Below are 17,583 nucleotides of genomic sequence, written 5' to 3'. Positions count from 1 at the left end.
CACTCGTATACATGTACATATACTTTTCTGAACAACATATGCATATCGTTCGTCTTCCACGATAAGCTGCAAGTCCAGGCTGAAAAGTAACTGAGTTGAATCGGCGGACGAGGACAGAGTTTCCCCGCTAGGTCGCGGCTGCGCAGACGTGGAACTCTGGGACCAGGAGGAACATGCCGCAGTTACAACTCGTGGCCGGGCATGCCTGCATGAGAGGGAGAAGGGGGCGAGCACAGGAAGCAAAACAACCGACGATTCGACAAGGATAAAGGAACAAGAACTGACAATACTTCGACAGGCTAGTGTGACTGTGTAGAGGACAGCACTGAAACCCGTCTATCGACATACACACCTACAATTATATATACACATATATATGCATATATATATATATATATATATGTATATGAATGCCTGAATCGACGAACTCCGGCCCGCTGTGCGTAGTTTTTGGAATCTGGTGCTTGTGACGCTCACCTTTCTTGGCTGCGTACTCGTAGTGCAATTCACTGACGTCCATGCCGGGGATCACCTTCGTCCACCCACCGCGATGGATGTGGAACACTACGAAGAACAACGCCACGACAGGACATTCTAGTTGCACCACGCCGGAATTCTCCCCCAAACACTCCAGTCTGTGACAGTGGACTTCACGGTCCGGCTTTTCTCTTAAAACGCCTCGAGCTCACACACTCCTGAGAGCAAGCTTCAGGCGCGGGCAGAGTATGCGCTCTGTCTCCTCTCGAAAGGTTACGCGAGTGCCAACGAGAAACTCCTACAAAGTTCCTGAAACGCGAATCTGCTAGCCAGAACGCACCTCGGACAACGCCTCCAGAGCCTCCATCTCTGTGCGCAGCTTGGTAGATCGCCCGCTTGCCGAGCTCCACAGCCTCCTCGTCGGTCATGTCCCTGCAACACCACGCCGCAGTGCACGCCACCGAAAGCAGAACTTGGAGAGGCGCCGCCGCCCAGAGCGACAGGTTTGGCACTGTGGGGGATTGAGTTTTAGGCGTTGATGCACGGACGGCGAATGTGTCGGACAGAGACATAGATGGGTACAGACAGGAGGAAGGCGGAAGGCAGCACGAAGACGAAATTCTAACGGGCAGCGGACAAGAGACGCACTCCTAAAAAGGTTGACGCTCGAACGCAACATCACACGCTGCACCAGCTCTCGCGTTCTTTCTTCCCTGTGCCTGCCAGCGCACTCACCACTTGTACTCGTTGTCGAGAACTCCGTACGCATACGTGCTTCCACTTCCGCAAGAGAAAAGATCGCCCTTGAGTCTGAGCGAAGATTCAGACGCAGCAAAAGATTGAAACAGGCAGTCGACAGAACAGCGCGGCACTCTGGCTTTTTAGAGACGTGCCTGCTTCCGAGGCTGCGCGCACTTGCTCCCATCTCCGAACCTGCTCAGCGAACTCTCGGAGTGCGACACAGCGTCGCGGAGTCGAGCCTGTCTGGTGCAGTGGGGTCTCAGCTGGGCACCTCTTCGACCGGAGAGCCTCCACCGCGGCGCAAAGACCGCCCCCCTCCTTCGGCCAAAAAGCCAGAGGATCTCGGCACTCGTGAGTCTCCCCGCGCATCTCCAAACGGTCCCGTTGTGCTGCGACCCGCCACTCTACACCGCTGTTCGCACACCTCACGGGGGAGACGAAAGTGTAAATCTACCAACAGCGTGTTACACGTGCGTGTGTTGCTTCCCCCTATCCTCTAGACAGAAAGAACGCCGAGCACTAGGTCCTCGGAGACAAACTGGGGCGCGTACCGCGTGGCCTTGTCGTCGACAAAGTACAGCTCAGGTTTCTCTTCCTTCTCGTTCCATCCTGCAATCATGGTGCCTGAGGAAAAAGTGCCACGGAAAAAACAAGACCAGGAATGCGATTTCTGATGAACAGCCGCGACGAAAAACGAGAAAGAAGGAATGGATCGTTTTCGGCGCCTTGCATTCCCACAAGAAACGTTCTCGACACGCGGAATGATTCAAGGTCCGGGATATCGCGGGGGGCATTCCAGTCTCGCTCTTTGGGCGTGCGGTTTCGTGGTCGCCGATGTGCGCATGCGCTCGTTCGTGCACGCTGCAGGAAAGTCGACGGTCTCTTCAGTGAAGAACCAGGAACCCTTTAGTAGGACTACGCTGCACTGGATGCACTTCGCGAGGACTTCCTTGGCAATCCACGTACCACAGCACAGTCCATAGCCTCTCCAGTGGAAGAAGATGTTTGCAAGCATGTTCGAAGCAGCGGCGACGGGGATGGGTTCCTGCATGCAGTTGACAAGGGGCCAGCAGAGAGAAACGAACGCTTGGTGAGCTTCCAACTTGCCGACTGTCCCCGTCTCCTGTCCTTGTTTTTCCTGGGTCAGCTTTCCCGCCTCCCCTTTGAAGTTCGTGGGAGACGAACGGCCCGCGAGAAGCCAAACGCCCCCGATTTCGAGAAACAGCGAAAGCGCGGAATTCTGGCTGACTTGTCCGTTCTTTGTTCCAGATCAGCGTCGGTTCTCCTTCCAGCATTGTGGCGTTACACTCGGGAGACAACCCGTAGCTCTGGCCCCGCCAGACGCGCTCAAGTCAAACGCCCATCTCCGCTCGTCGCTTACTCCATTTCGAAGCTTAAACAATTTGCACAACAGCCACATGTGCCGCTCCCAGTAGCTGCAGTCCGCGGCGCCTCCGGCCATCGTACCTGCAAGAAACAGACAAAATGCGAGGCGACAGGGAAACGGAGTGTCCCCGCCTTGGAAGAGAGGGACAGAGAAAACGGAAAAGAGAAGCAACAGGGTGCGTTTTGAGGCAGGCGGGCGATCCCTGTTTCTGAAACGTTTCGCCGTGTTACGGAAACCCGAAGGCCCTTCGCGACTTTGGGAATTCCAGGGTATGCAGCCGCGACTTTTTGTCCCGAGCGTCCGTGACAGAAAGCGTGGAGAAAGGAAACGCGGGAAGCAGGGAGAGAGAGCAGAAAGAGACGGTGTCACCGTTTCTAAAGACGAGGACGACCGCGGATGTAGAGGGCCCTGAGGCGTACGCAAGGCATTCCCCAAAGAATGTGGCGAACTCTAGGTAGCCAAAGACCCCGGCAAGCCTACCGAGAATAATGTCGGAAATTTCGATGACTTTCACCACGCTCTGACTGCTGATGTACGTTCCCATCGACGCTCTGCTGTCCACGGCGAGAATGATACCACCCTGGAAAGAACGCCGAGAAAGAGAGAGAACTTTCCGCCTCCACGCATGTGAAAAAAGCGCCGCATCCCTCTGCGGACCCTGAATCCACCGGGACTCGACAAGAATCCGTTTTTTGGCAAACGGAATCAATAACCGGGCTTCCGATAGAAACACCACGCTGCACACAACTGAGAACTCCCACACGCATAAACACGCAAGTATATATATATATATATCCATGTACATTTACAGATCCACGTGGGGATTTCTGGGCCAACCTGAACGTGTGTGTAGGAACGCTGTCTCAGGTTTTGAACACGGGAGAAAGCCTACCTTGGAAAATGCCACAACGACACGGACATCAACGGGCAGTGAGATATGTGTCATCTCCGTGTACTGGGAGATGAACAAATACTCGCACACACGCACATATATATCTATATTTATATACATACTGACATGCATGTATGCATGTATGTCAGATGTCCTGCCGAAGTCGCCCAGCCGCTGGGTGGGATCTGTTCTGGGATCTGGGAGCGTACCTTGAAGACGAATCCGAGAGTTGTCGTTCCCTTCTTCATGGCCATCGCGGGGCTTCCTGTCTGAGCCGAGGGAGGGCAGAAGCCGCGGACTGCGGAGAAGTCGATGGACGTGATCGTCGACGGGGATTTGAACAGACTGCATGCGAAGGCACCCGGCTGGGGTTTCAAAGACCCAAACCCGCAACACACGGAGGCGCACGGTGAGACAGTCTACGCTCGAGCGCGTGCAAGAGTTCGGTTGCAGCTCTGCGAGCTTTGGAAACGCGCACAACCCCTGGCGACAGCAGGCCGTCGTTCGTTGGTTGGAAGAAACAACGTCTCTTGACCCCTCAGCGCCCTCTAAACATGTGCATGTATCTCGGCATGCAAGCAAATTCAAATCCATCTACAGATGTTTATCGATTCACATAAATACGTGTGCAACACCAATACTGAACTTAGGTTTCTCCGTTCCCGCATCAACTTTCAGCGCCTTTTGAAAGGGTTCCCAAACATCTTGCTATCCTTCCGTAGGAGATGCCTTAGACTGCTTTTGGTCCTGTTGTGTCACATTGAACAAGGGCTGGTTCCGTTTGTCACCGCCAGTGGCTCTTCGGCGCGCAGTCGGCCGTCAGTGTACTGTCGGTTGTTTTCTGCGGTTGACGCACTGTTCATAAGCCCGCACACGTGACTCCCGTCGGGGTTTGAGAAAGGAATGCGCTCGTGTCTTTACCAGACTAATAGCGGCTTCCGCTTGCCAGATCCACGTTTTCCGCATGCGGGCGGGTCCTTCGCACGTGGTGTGTCCTTTAGAAAAGACGGAGACTTACATTCTGCACATGCGGCAGAGCAAAGTGAAGCCGCTTGCCAGTGTCGAGCATCTGCATCAATTCTTGCCGGGTGGTCTCGTCGTCATCGCACAGAGCCGACTGCTCTCCGCGGACGAGGCGCAAAGGATCCGAGAGGAAGGAAAGGTCTGCGACGTACGCCATTGTGGAAAGGGGGGGGTGTACGAAACAGGGGAGGGCTTTCGTTTGAAGGGGACTGAGTTTGCAAGTTGTTCACGGAACGACGTGAAAAAGCTGGATAAAAAGACAAGGGAATAGATGTCCGACGCATACACACATGCACCGGTCACTCAGTCGGCCTCCAAAAACACAGGCGCCCAGACAGAGACACCGGGGGAGGCAGGAGTAGAAACGAGACGGCGGTGCGTTCAAGAAAGGCAAAGGAGGAGCTCAAAGGTAGAAGACGTGAAACAAGTTGGCCGGGCTTCAAAGAAAAGACAGGGAACGAACAGCAGGCCGAAGAGACAGCGACAAACCGGAGACTTTCTGTGGCGGCCTCCTTTGCATGCCCGAAGCACGGGTAGAGCAGAGAACTCCAGAAAACGTTTCTGCCGAGAAATGGCCCGCTTAGCAGTTGTTCACATATGTAGAAATCGGATTATTTGCAGAGCCGACATGGAACGAAACTAAACCGGGAGCGAATCCATGCCAATGTGCAAATGTGCAACAGACGTGCCTTGTGGACAGGCTCATGGTACATCGTCTGCTCTGAGCGTGACGGCACGTGCATGCGCGCGGCGCACACACGAAATTGCCAGGGACCGCGTTGCAAGAAAAAAGCCTTCTTTGCGGAGGTTCGAACTTTGTTCACAGCTTACACATCTTTTGTGAACATGCGGATGCGGAAACCATCCTTCTTTCCATTATCATCGAAGACAAGTGCAGACGATGAACGGTGGCTTCACAGTCACGGCTTTTTCTGCGATGCGTCGGCGCACCGCAACAAGACATCGTTGTCCACGCCATGACCATTGAAGAATCTTCGTATCCCTTGGCAATCACCGGTTCGCTGTAGAGATGCGGTTACGGGTCGGGAGGCTTGTCCATCTTCCTGTTTCTTCGAGAAGCCCGAACTCGTGCCAACTTAGCCTCACACACCCGTGCTCCGTTCTAATGGGAACGGATCCTCAGCGCCGCTTACGACGCCTCAAACGTGACGCCTAGAGAAATGCGAATACGCTTTGGCTCCTGTCTTCATACAGTGGCCAAGCAACTATCGAAATAAGCAGCAATAACACTCTCTTTGACACACAAATCCCGAATTTTGCGACGGGGGGCCAAAACCACGGCAACGGCCGCAGGTGAAAAGCTTGTACTGTCCAAGAGTCCGTTGCCTGTCGAGGCTCCCATCGTAGTCGCATTTGCGGTTCAGAACACTTCGAGTTTGCGCACAGGCGCCTCAATAGGCACCTCCTCGCACGCTCCCTAAGATTCGACGAATTTGTGTATTGTGCTTTCGAAGAGGACTCAAGCAGGTACACGCCGTGAAAGGATCACTCAGCTGTGTGTATTCATCGAGCAGAAAGTAAGACACGCGCCTCTTCTTGAACTGCCAGAAATGCTCTCCAGGTCTACCCGTGGTGCAATTGCCACAGGCTAGGACGGCGCTTAGGGTTGGCAATGGCGTCACTTCTTGTCGATGTGTATTTCTTCATTGCAACTACGAAAGAGGTGCAAAGAACAAACGGGAGGCTGACTGTGTAACCGTCTTTAACCGTCCTACCGCAGCGTAGGCTCCTGCATGTTAGTGCTCCACCTCTCTTTGAGCGCATTATTACCTCAACGTTGAGTCAAGGAACTCCAGAACAGAGAGGTACATGATAGAGTGTCCATCTGCCATGGCCTGAAATTCTGCATCGGCCGAATTCAAATGAGAACCGAACGCGCGACCTCGTATGTAAAGACTGACATGTAGAGCTGAAAGACGACGCACATACTTCCATCGGGGGGACACAAAGGATCGTGCTCGTTTTTCATCGCCACATTTTCTGTCGCACAACTCTCGCTTAGAGAGTGAGACATCAACACGGCATTTGGGGACAAGGCGCCTGTGAATTCCGGAAACATGCATTTCTTACGTTGAGTAAGGCGGTCGGTTTGTAGGCTTGATAGTACTACCGCAGTACATAATACACAGCCCCCGCAGCAGCGGTCAAACTATAGAAGAGTCGAGGATTACCCATAACTGCGAGACGTAAAAAGCGTTCATCCAGCGTTTGATATCCAGTCTTCCTCGTCGACCATTTGGTGCTAGTTTTACCCCAGCTGCTCTATCAAGGCTCTTTCTTTCCTATAGTTACTTACGTAGGTACGCGCAGAGCAGAAAGCATGGGAGTTGCCTCAGGTTCCCGTCCATGGCGGGCATGCCCACGTCGTAGAAAAGGAGCGCACGGGCTGTGAAACAGTAGGATATCAGTTCCCTTCTTCAAACAAAGCAAGCATATATCATATGCAACACTGAGCGATCGTTCACTTTAGTACATTAGTGGATCTGGAACATCTGGAGGCAATATGTCTCTCCATGCCACCTGGGGCTTAAAAGATGCCCTTGTCGCCTTCTTTCTGCACAGATCTAAACCGAACCTTTCTCAGTCTTGATCAGCAAAGATAATCAAGTCTATCGTTGACTGCCAGTGCTCAGCTGATTGTAAGCACCGACAGCCGGCAATGAAGGTTTCGTTCAGTTTCGAGAGGAATGACGTATTAAATTCCCAATCTCGATTTAGTAGACGCCCGCCTCCTATTGGAAGAAGGTGCCAGGCACACCAAACAGAAAACACCAGTGCTGCAGCACATTTGAACACTTGCTTTTCTGACCGTCTTTTCCGATGGCAAGTAAAAAGGCTTCCACAGGACTGTGACAAAAATCCGCGTAGAAGTTGCGTATCCTGCATGCTGAATTTCACAGCTACACCGAAAAGTGTGCCCCTATCCTCGCGGATTAATTCTTGCGAGGAAGTCACGTCTTGAGCCTTGTTTTGATGCGAAGGAAAAAGCAAAGCAACAACTCAGTTAAAATAGGCACGTGCGTACTTGCGTAAATCGACATACGCCCTTCGCTCGTTTGATCGGCGGCACCAAGCGCTTGTGGGCGTTGTTTAGGCTGGTGACGGTAGGGCGGTAAGACACAGAGACGCAAAAACGTGGCGTTGTCGCCCTCTCAAGAAAGTGACTAGAAGGAATCTTGAATTCCAGTTTGTGTATTTGAATCTCTTGAAGGAACGAAGCAAGCACCAGTATCTCTTCGTCGTTTGCCTTCGCCGCTACATCCGGAGAGCTGTTCTTCTTTACGATGCTGGGATCTGTCAAGAGCTTGAGATTCTCGACACAAAGAATTGGAACACGGACAGGGGGCACCTAAAGTCAAAAACGGCTGTCGCTCTCTACCTGAATGGCCCAGTCGGTTCCGGGGGTTCCGTTCCCTTGAACAGGCGACCGAAACTCCAGCTCGAACGTGTCTGACGTGGAATCGCTTCTCCTGTGTAAACAACCTGACGAATTTGGCTCTGAATGAAGACCTGACGACAAACGAAACGTCCTTGCAAAAGGTCCTATCCCCCAGCTCGCCTTGTGCTGCTTTGTGAATTTCACTCGGTTTCGCCGGAAGTTGTTAGCCTCGGGAATGCAGTAGTTTTGATAGAGAGTCATCCCGGAGAGCTCTGGTCTCTCGCCACGGTAGCAAAGCGAGACTCATCAAGTTTCCTGAAAACAAAATTCCGACCAGCGCTCAACATCAGCTACTGCAGGCGGCACAAAACGGCTCCCACGTCCCACCGTCGCCCCGAATCAATTGCATACAAGAGATGTGCATTGTACACACCAGTACGTCAGTCGATGCAGAACCGTCCTCGTGTTCGCTTTCCTAGTCGTTTCCAGTCGCCATATAAAAAATACTCTAACACCTACTCGGCGGTCCACTTCGGGTGACCGTCATGCAGCGGTCCACCTGTTTATATACCTTTTCCTATTTTGGCTCGATGCTCCAATTCGTTTGATTAACGGAATTTCTGTTCTACAGCGGACGTAGAAACTTACCCTAGAGGTATATGGGTCTCTGAAGACTCCTGAGTGTGTCTCTGCTGATGTGAGCGCAATCGTTCGACTGCTCGCGCTGAAGAAGCTGTCGACTGTTACGAAAGAGAAAATCATCACAGCCTGAAGGGGTGCACCAAGCTCTCCGTCCTCTAGACGCACACTTAGAGCCCTGCTTCCGAACACAGAAGCTTCTTCAACGTGAAAAAAAATGATGCACCCTCAGGTGGCGGGAGTCGTTGTGGCCAGTGGGCTCGACAGCTCGTCGCTCCTCTCCTCGCGTCAGGCGAAACAGGGAAATCCTCTTGCCCGCCTTCGCACATTCCAACAGAGCATCCACCGCTTGCTTACAGATCCCGCTTTTGAGACCTTGTTCGATGTCGTCATCGTGGCAGAGGGCAAGGTAAGCTTTTTCTTCTCACTTCCAACGGAGGGTGACAGAAGAACCACTAAACTGACGTGACGGAACACACTGACTCTTCCCTACGCCTGAAAAGCAAGGCAGTCTAATCAGGAAATAGAGAGCTCAAGTAAAAAAACCAGAGGCATCGAACGACTATGCTGTGAAAGATAAGAAATAAAGAGAAATCTAAGTTTGGCAATTTCACTTTATGAAACGGAGGACACACACAAAACGAGGGGAGTATATCCATATATATATATACATATATATATATATATATATATATATATTGCTAGCTAGATGTGTTTCTACACGGCAGATTTCTACACCTGCATACCTATGTCGCAGTCCAACTCGTTCTGCATCTACTTCTCCATGTATCCAGGCTGTGCACGTATTTCGCCATGAGCTCTTTGCCCGTGTAGCTGTGTTATCCACGTGTAGCAGAAAACCTGTCTTGATGACGCTGTGCGTATATGTTGTATGCATTTGGAGCTGTAATGAAAGGTATCGCTGTTTCGTTGACAGAAAAGGAACTTTTCCGTGTCTTCTGCAGCTTCGTTCCTTCTTTTGCGCGGTCACCATGACTGTCTTCTTTGCATCCGTCTTCCATTGGCCCTGCACTGCTGGGTCTGCCTGTTGCTTTGTACGTTCCTGAATACTTCAGGAACTCCGCGCGCACCAGTGTATCCTCTCCGCATGCAGCGAATATTTCAAGAGACTTTTCTGCGGCCCGGACACTGCCAAAAGAATTGAATTCCAGCAGAGATGGGTGGTCGTACAACAGCTCGTTCGCTGCATGTATGGCGCGGACATTGAACCCGGCACGGATCCGGAAATCATTCTGGAGGTGAGAGAGTTCGTCGCCGCGACTGCTTTAGGTAGTCCCTTAAGAATCCAGATGAACAGAAACATATCACTACTGCCCCGTGTAAACGCAAACGTCTATACACCAATACATAGGCATACTCTTCAGAAGCATGTATATATATATATATATATATATATATATATATATAAATATTTATGTAAGGGTGGAGAGATATTCGTACGTGCGTAGGCACACGCACGTATCGGCATACATATATATGGAGATATCCGACATTTAGCTACCCAAGACTTGTGAGGTACTGCCTATCGCCGTGTGTCTGGATGAACGTACGCGTGGTTTTCCACGTGGCGTGCGCGTTCTTCGGATTTCCATGTTGCGTGTCTGACGAAACTTGAGAAGTGTGCAATTTTCGCTCGGATTGCCGCGTCCACGCGTTCCCACCTTTTCCAGGCAGGCGATTTTGCCTCGCCTTGTGTCTTCGAACGGCACTCGAGGGTCGCGGTCTCCGTTCTCGACTCGCCGCCTTTCGTGTGTTTCGAACTGCGTTTCTCGCCGATCTGTCTCGCGGCGTCTCTACATAATGCCGGCGTCGCTGTCTCCCGGCACACTCCGATTCGAGTTTTCTGTTTCCCGGTGCACGCTCGCTCGGGTGTTGTGCGTTTCGCCTGTGTTATCGCGTCCAGGTCCTGGCGGAAGCGAGAAACTTGGAGGTGAACTGCATCTCGATCGAGGACTGCGTTTCGCTCATCGTCGACCAACTGAGTGTGGTGAACTGCGCCCGCGTGCTGACTCACGACGAAGTTGCACACCATCGCGAGCTGTCAAGACAAGTGTGTTCGTACATCGTCAAGCGTTTCTCCGATGTTGTCCGCAATCCCACGTCTCGGCAGCAGCTTTTGCAGATGCCGAGAAACCAAATCGTGTACATGGTGCGCGAGCTGTGCCGGCGGTGTGACACGAACCGAGATACAGATTTGATTGTGCGCTTCGTCGTCGACTGGTCCCAATTCGAAACTGCTTGCGACTTGCTGCGCGACTGCAAACTTTGGGACTGGTCCATCGAACCCGGCGCACTCTCCGTCTTCCGAGACGAAGACCAAAATGCGCTACAAGCGCCGAGTGAGTGGGGACGAGGGCCCCGCAGGCGCCGGCGGCGACGCTGGAGAGGCAACGCTGCCATCCACGATAACCAGAAGGGATCCAAGACGAAAAGACCACACTCGCGACAAACTTGGAACCCTGTCGCACTAGCAAACCTCAACAACTCAAGCATAGACATCTGCATCCATGGAAATTTTGAGCTGCGTACATATGTACATACACATGTATATCGACATCAGCATGAGATACATGTGTACGCACATAGATATAGGTGTGTGCATATACATTCACGGATATATATATATATATATATATATATATATATATATATATATATATATGTAGGTGTTTACATATGCATATGTATATGGCATCTAAATGTTTAGGAAGCGAAGTAGAAAAGAATAGAGGTTAATGCGTATGTGCGTAAACAAGTGTGACGGAGAGGCAAAACGAGAGTTGCTTGAGAGGGTCTGGGATCGGAGAGAATGGACTGAACAGTCTGACACGAAAGTGTTGATGAATTCCGCAGCACCGTTCTGTTTTCCTCGCCTCCTGGTTTCCTTCTGAGGTTTCTCGAGCTTAACTTCTGCTGCACACCCTGGAGATCGCTGTTTTACCTGTCTGGCCTTTGTCTTTTGCGTCTCTTCCCTGGCTGGACTGCGTATCCAACTCTAGGTATGCCTCAGGCTGTGCAGTGGCGCATTCCGAATCTGCGAGTTGCTCTGCGTGAACAGCTGCCGATGAAGTACGTGGTCGGAACCTACTTCGACTGGTCTGTCAGACTCGATCACGGTAGGCGACGAATCAATGAAAGGATACAAGAACATTTACACGTTTTCTTAAACACACATACACAAGCTAGTCTGTGCGAGACCGATTTCGAGAGCTGCAGGTGGCTATAGATACACGCGAAAACAGAGATGTCAACAAGTGGTTCGACCTGCATCGCCACAGATACCTGAACCAGTCGTTTTGTACCATCGCGTAAATGTGGAGATTCCCGGGTTGGGGTCAGGTGACAAACCCTTTCTGTTTCTGGGCGTCAGAATGGGCAAGTGTAGAGCCGTATCAGAGCAGCAGAGAGATTCCCCGGAGTTTGACCGGTCTGAAATCGCATCCTGGAAACGGGGCTCCAAAGCGAGGACCGACAGATCTGTGAAGGACCTGAAACCACTTCTGTGGCAAATGTCGACACGGTCAACTCGAGCTCCCTGTGCCAACTTCGGGGGCACGCGCCTCTCTCAACTGCGTAGGTGTGGGTCCGCGTTTTCTCTCTGGATATAGATGGAACGGTCTGTCGTTCTCTGCTGTTTTTCGTGGAAACACAAACGCACACAGGCGGCGAAAACAAACTTCGGATTGTGTACGAGTCTGCTCTGGACCGAAATCCTGGCCAACCCGCATGCATCAAACGCTTTCCGGCTGCTCTCTTCGCTTGGCAGGTGGGAAGCAAGGCCTCACACAGAAGCCAGTTGTGTCCTAAGCAGACGACGGGGCCTATATATATACGCAGATAATGTACGCAGCCACGCCTGCCTACGCATATATATATATATATATATATACATATATCTACATATATATATCTATATATATATATATATATATATATATCTAGCGACGTTTGTGCATACTGATGTGTCTGTAGGGAGGCACCCCAAGAGAAAGGTGAATCGTCATCGATACAGAACTGTGTGTATCGACACTTCTGCAGAGGAGTCCGTTCTGTGAACCTTTCTTCCCCGCCAGGTGATTTTCAGGGGAGAAGACGTCTTTAGAGAGCGGCCAGTGTTCATTTGCTTCCCGGAACACGTTGCCCTCCATTGGTCAACTACGCTCCCGATCTCGACAGGTCAGTTCGCAGAAAGATCCAATCTGAGATTCGCCACGACAGAGGACACAGGCAGCACGTCTGCCCACCACAGTTGCCACGAAACTCGTTTTTTCTGTATGCTCGCAAACAAAAGCATAACTCCTTGTGCACCGTCCCCGTCGGCGCGGTCGCTCTAAGGGGAAAGGCAGGCAGAAACGGCCTTTCTGCTGCAACCACAAGCCGACGCACTCGAGAGTTTTCATAGCGGGGAGGAAACAGAAGACCAACCATGTATCCATTTGTGAACACAGTGAACCCCCCGACAAAGACCGTCGAATCCACTGTTGACCAACTTTCCCGCTTTCCAGTACACCTCTCTAAGAAGGAATCCATGGCTGCTGAATGCCATCCTGCAATGCAAGTACGAAGTCATGCAAGTATATATATATATATATGTACTTGCACGACTACATACCTAATTCACCTTCTAGTTTTTCTCTGCTCATCTGCAACGGTATTCCTGGTTTCCTTCTTCGCCCCGCGCGTGGATTTTGTCTTTTGTAGAAACTTGTGGGATATCTGCATTTGAACGGCTTCGTGTGTGCGCACGCAGCGGATGTGACGGACGGCGACGAGTTGACGATTTTAGTCACGATGACTGAAGTTCCGCTGGTGTCGCTCATCCTCTATTACTTCTCCAGCGATTTGAATCAGACACTGGCGCACGAAGATATTCTCAACAGACTGCCCCATATCGAGTACCGGTGCTTATCCTCCTACACACTCTTCCACTCTGCACAGCCTCAGCCCGGGGCACCTGGCCTGTGACGCACACGCAGCTTTCCAGCCTTCCTCACTCGCGAGAAAGGGTCCGCTCTCCCCTCTACAGTGGGGTGTATCTTGACCTCTCGGGAACTCGAAAACGCGCGAAAAACACGCTCGGAAAAAACGTGACAATCTTCACCTCAGCGTCTACCACACCCCTCGCATCTCCCTACAAATATACCATATATTCGAATATGTATTTGTATTAGAACTGTACCTCTTCAGTTACAAATGCAGTCGCACCTAACTGCTTTGCTGAGATACACACTTTTGGAACTACTTTGTCGATGTATACTTTGAAGACATTTGTACAACTGTATGTATGTATGTATATATATATATATATATATGCACGCGTGTTTGCTACTCTAGCCGGGGCATCCGCGCCAGTCGGGTTGAGGCAAGACGCAACTTTGAACGTGAAGACGTGCGCCTGTCTATCAGCGTAGAAGCGAACGCTTTCTGACCAACTCCTGGGGTGGACGAAGCGTAGAAATGCGAGAAAGCTTTTAACTACGTGAACTGGGGTGCGTCAGTCCTCGGCTGTCACAATCAGATTCCTGCCAGATTTCGATTGCTTCTCAGCCGTCCGCTTTTCCCCGCATCACTCGAGCGTTCCTGTGTCGAGTCGAGGCGGCGGTAATTGTCGTCCAACGCACTCGCCCTGCCCCGTTTTTCACGAGTTGGACAGAGGGGACCTTCTAGCCCCAAGAACCAGCGCGTTTCCATCCATTATTCTTTGACTTCGTACCCCTCCCCCGCATTTCGGCCTCAAGTGTGTTCCTCCGCTTCGGTCTCCACACTTACGCGGAAAACGCGACAACGCATTTGAAATCGGCAGGCAAAGCGCTAGACAGCACACGATGTCCATCCTGTGTACGCCTTTTCCTTTCTTTCCACCGGCAAATACGTTCATCTCCACACCCATTAAGACGTTTGCAAAAGTCGACGGGGCAGCACCAAACAGATCCGACACGGCCGGTAACTTGGCGACTCTTCATCGGGTTGCATGCACACTCGCCTCTCGATCATCTCGCTGTCTTTCCCACTTGTCTCCAGCAGCAGGCTGTTACGACGGCACTGCCTCCCAGCACGTGCATCCGCTCACATGTTTCCCCTTCTCAACCTCTTTCTCCCTCGTTCGCTTCTTGTCCGCTTCTTTCTCGCTTCTTCCCTCCGCCTTCTCTCACAGTGCGGGGCGCATTGGTGACGTCTCGGCTCTTGGAATCAGAACTCAGTGGGGATGGGGCAACCGCCAGTGGACCCGGACTGGTGGAAGGCAGTCGTATGCGCCTGCATTTTTTGCTTCAGCTGCTCGTCCATGTCGCATTTCCACGCACTTTCCAACACGGCTCTGAACGCCGTCGCCGCAGCGCCTCGAGCCGCAGCTGCCTGTGGGCCGGTCTCCTGGGCCACGTCCTCCCACGGAGCGCGCGTCCCCGTCGGCACGAAGGCGAAGTGCGCCGGCGCTTGCAGCGGAACGGGCACCGAGAGGTCAGCGTCGCCAAAGTATTTCCGAAGATACGGCGATCCCGAGGAAAAGACAAACGGTTCACTGGTCACGGGCTTCGGCAGGCGAAGCGCCGACCGAATCTAAAAGAAAAGGAGACACACAGAGGAGACAGGGCTCACACAGAACAGAGGAAAAAAGGATGAGGACTCAGCGAAAGCACATCGCGCGCGAACGCTGACAGGATTCAGTCTCGTCCTGAAGCCAAACGGGCAACGAGAGCCACAGCGAAACACTGGCAAGGGAAGGGAAACGCGCCGGTATAAAGAAAAATATTGAATGGAGAGAAGAAAGTACAAAAACTGTGGCAGGACAGAAAGCAGGAGGGCTACACGGGGACACGCATAAGCGCGGAAAGAACCATGGGCTAGATGTGACGCTAGAGAGAAAAGCGCATGTGAGATAGACATCACCGCCATCCTTCGCACCATCCGATTCACCCTAGAGGTTTTGTCGTACATTTTGAAGCATGCATGCCACAAAATATATGATGGATATACACATACACTTTTACCTCCGACCATCTCTCCCACCCCCTTGCTCTATATTTCTACAAGCACATCGACCTGTCTTTTTATGTATACGCATACGAAGGAACGGAACGGCAAATGGATACGGTAGGCGCATGCACATCTGTCTCGCTTCCACTATCTACTGATGCGTTGCAGATCAACGAGAAGGCGCCTCGGCGATCTCAACAGTGTCGCCGCTGGTTGCTCCCTCGCGAAATTCGGCCTTCTCTGCGGCTGTGTGCTGCTCTATTGCAATATGCAAACTCCAGCGTTTCTTCCCACAAACGAAGCATCCTCGAAGCACGACAAAAACACACGTATCTGCGTATACATATCCACATATGCACAGACCACACACAGCTGTTCCCTCCTTTCCTTCGGGCGCCTGAAATCTATTCAGCACGGCAGCACTAACCCGACATACGTATTCCCTACACGGACGCGTACATGATCCGATGAAAATATGCACGGATGTGTTCACTCTCCGCATCTCCGGGTCTGTGTCCACCTCACTTCAATTAGACCACCATATATATACCTACAAATTTCACCATGTAGATACATCTGTCTATATAGATATAAACATCTATCTATCTATATATGTATATATGTATATATATATATATAGATATCGAAAGACCCGCGAGTGTTGTTTTCTGGGATCGATAGGACTTTTGATTTCGCGTTCTTTGGGGTGTACCTGGTCGTCCATGATTTTCCATGAGAATTTTTGGGTGAGAGAGGCCCAGAAAGGGAGGTAGGTTCGGTGACTGGTTTCCCAGTAGATGGAGCTGTACTGCATGCCGTGGTCCATCGACGTCGCCTTTAAGCTGTGGCCAACGAGGTCGAGGTATCCCGGTGTCTTGGCACCGCAAACAGAAGCGTTTTGGCGCGCATTCCCCGACTGCTGCAGCGAAGCAGCTGGCGGGACAGCGGGCGCAGCGGCGGTGCACGCGTCTCCGGCCATCTTGTCTTTCGAACGGGAACGGGCAAGAAACGACGAGATACGCGGAAAGAAAAACAAGGAAAGGAGGGCTCTTCACACGCGAAAGCTGCAGAAAGGCGTAGGGGGACACGACGGGGCAAAAAGACCCGTATCCACACAGAAGGAATGTGGCGAAGGATTTCTAGACGAAGCCAGCGCATGCAGGGAACCCCGCTCCTGGGCGTCCTGTTTGCGCGGAGAGAATCACCGACAGAACACTCGTCGGCTGTCTTTTCACTCAGGGAGTTTGCTTGTCTTCTTCTACAGGGAAAACCGGAGAGAAAACGTCCATTCCGACCGTCGGCGCACACGTGCGTTTCCCTCGGGCGGAAGATATATCCGAGAACGCAAGGATTCCGACCCCCAGAGAACCACCCACAGAAACAAACAGAAAAAGCTGGTACGCAGACAGAAGGGATTCTGGATTTGCCGCTGTCACGAGACTCGCACAAGTTCGGGAGAGAAAAGAGCGGAGTTGTGTCTCCATGGATGCCCCAAATTTACAGGTTGCATGCACACGGCCTCCCGCCCGCGTTTCCCCGGCGATGCGATGCGACGCTTCTCAGGGTGTCTCGTTGACTCAAGCGTTCATCGGAGCCTCCTTTTCTCGGGCAGAGCTTTCGAGAAAGAGTAGGTTTTCGTTTCCCTTCCGTTCGACAGGCTTACCCACAGACGCCGCCAAGGAGTCTTCTTGATGCGGTAGTTCTCTTCTTCGTTTTCTACGAAGCGACGGCGCTCTGGAGGGAGAGAGACCCGCGAGGACAGCCCAGGGCGACCGGCCGTTGGTACATGATACAAAAAGAGAGAGAGAGCAGAGGAGAAGAACAGCAGACATCCGATGGAGAGCAAGGAAAACAGAGGAAACGAGATGAAATGGAGAAGAAAGACCTCACCCACAGAGTCGACCTGTCAGTAAGCGCGTTCTGAGCGTCTCTCGTGACTCAACAGAGAAGGCTTCTTTGCGCGAGAAAAATTCCTGTTGAACTCCATGCTGGTTCCACACAACGACAGGAAATTCGAGAGAGAGGGGGAGA

At 51.8% G+C, this 17,583-nt stretch overlaps 3 protein-coding genes across 3 annotated transcripts; 1 reads left to right on the top strand and 2 right to left on the bottom strand.

The window, feature by feature from the left end:
• Positions 1-182: 182 nt before the first annotated feature.
• NCLIV_061460 (Family T1, proteasome beta subunit, threonine peptidase, related) lies at positions 183-4,677 on the bottom strand (the record flags this gene model as incomplete). Its single annotated transcript, XM_003885698.1, has 10 exons — positions 183-205; positions 478-564; positions 818-909; positions 1,213-1,287; positions 1,770-1,842; positions 2,185-2,263; positions 2,600-2,685; positions 3,086-3,185; positions 3,707-3,862; positions 4,516-4,677. The coding sequence occupies 10 exons, from the start codon at positions 4,675-4,677 to the stop codon at positions 183-185; spliced, it is 933 nt and encodes a 310-aa protein (XP_003885747.1).
• Positions 4,678-8,776: 4,099 nt separating this feature from the next.
• On the top strand, positions 8,777-13,545 carry NCLIV_061450 (conserved hypothetical protein; the record flags this gene model as incomplete). Its single annotated transcript, XM_003885697.1, has 7 exons — positions 8,777-8,968; positions 9,636-9,818; positions 10,484-10,919; positions 11,580-11,696; positions 12,243-12,346; positions 12,654-12,756; positions 13,331-13,545. The coding sequence occupies 7 exons, from the start codon at positions 8,777-8,779 to the stop codon at positions 13,543-13,545; spliced, it is 1,350 nt and encodes a 449-aa protein (XP_003885746.1).
• A 1,224-nt stretch (positions 13,546-14,769) lies between these two features.
• Positions 14,770-16,531, bottom strand: NCLIV_061440 (hypothetical protein; the record flags this gene model as incomplete). Its single annotated transcript, XM_003885696.1, has 2 exons — positions 14,770-15,135; positions 16,265-16,531. 2 exons carry the CDS (start codon positions 16,529-16,531, stop codon positions 14,770-14,772), a joined length of 633 nt encoding a protein of 210 aa, XP_003885745.1.
• Positions 16,532-17,583: the final 1,052 nt, after the last annotated feature.

Source organism: Neospora caninum, chromosome XII, assembly GCF_000208865.1.
Source record: "Neospora caninum Liverpool complete genome, chromosome XII".
Classification (NCBI taxonomy): Eukaryota; Apicomplexa; class Conoidasida; order Eucoccidiorida; family Sarcocystidae; genus Neospora; species Neospora caninum.
Note: the sequence above shows the minus strand (reverse complement) of the source record. Positions and strands in the feature narration are given on the sequence as shown.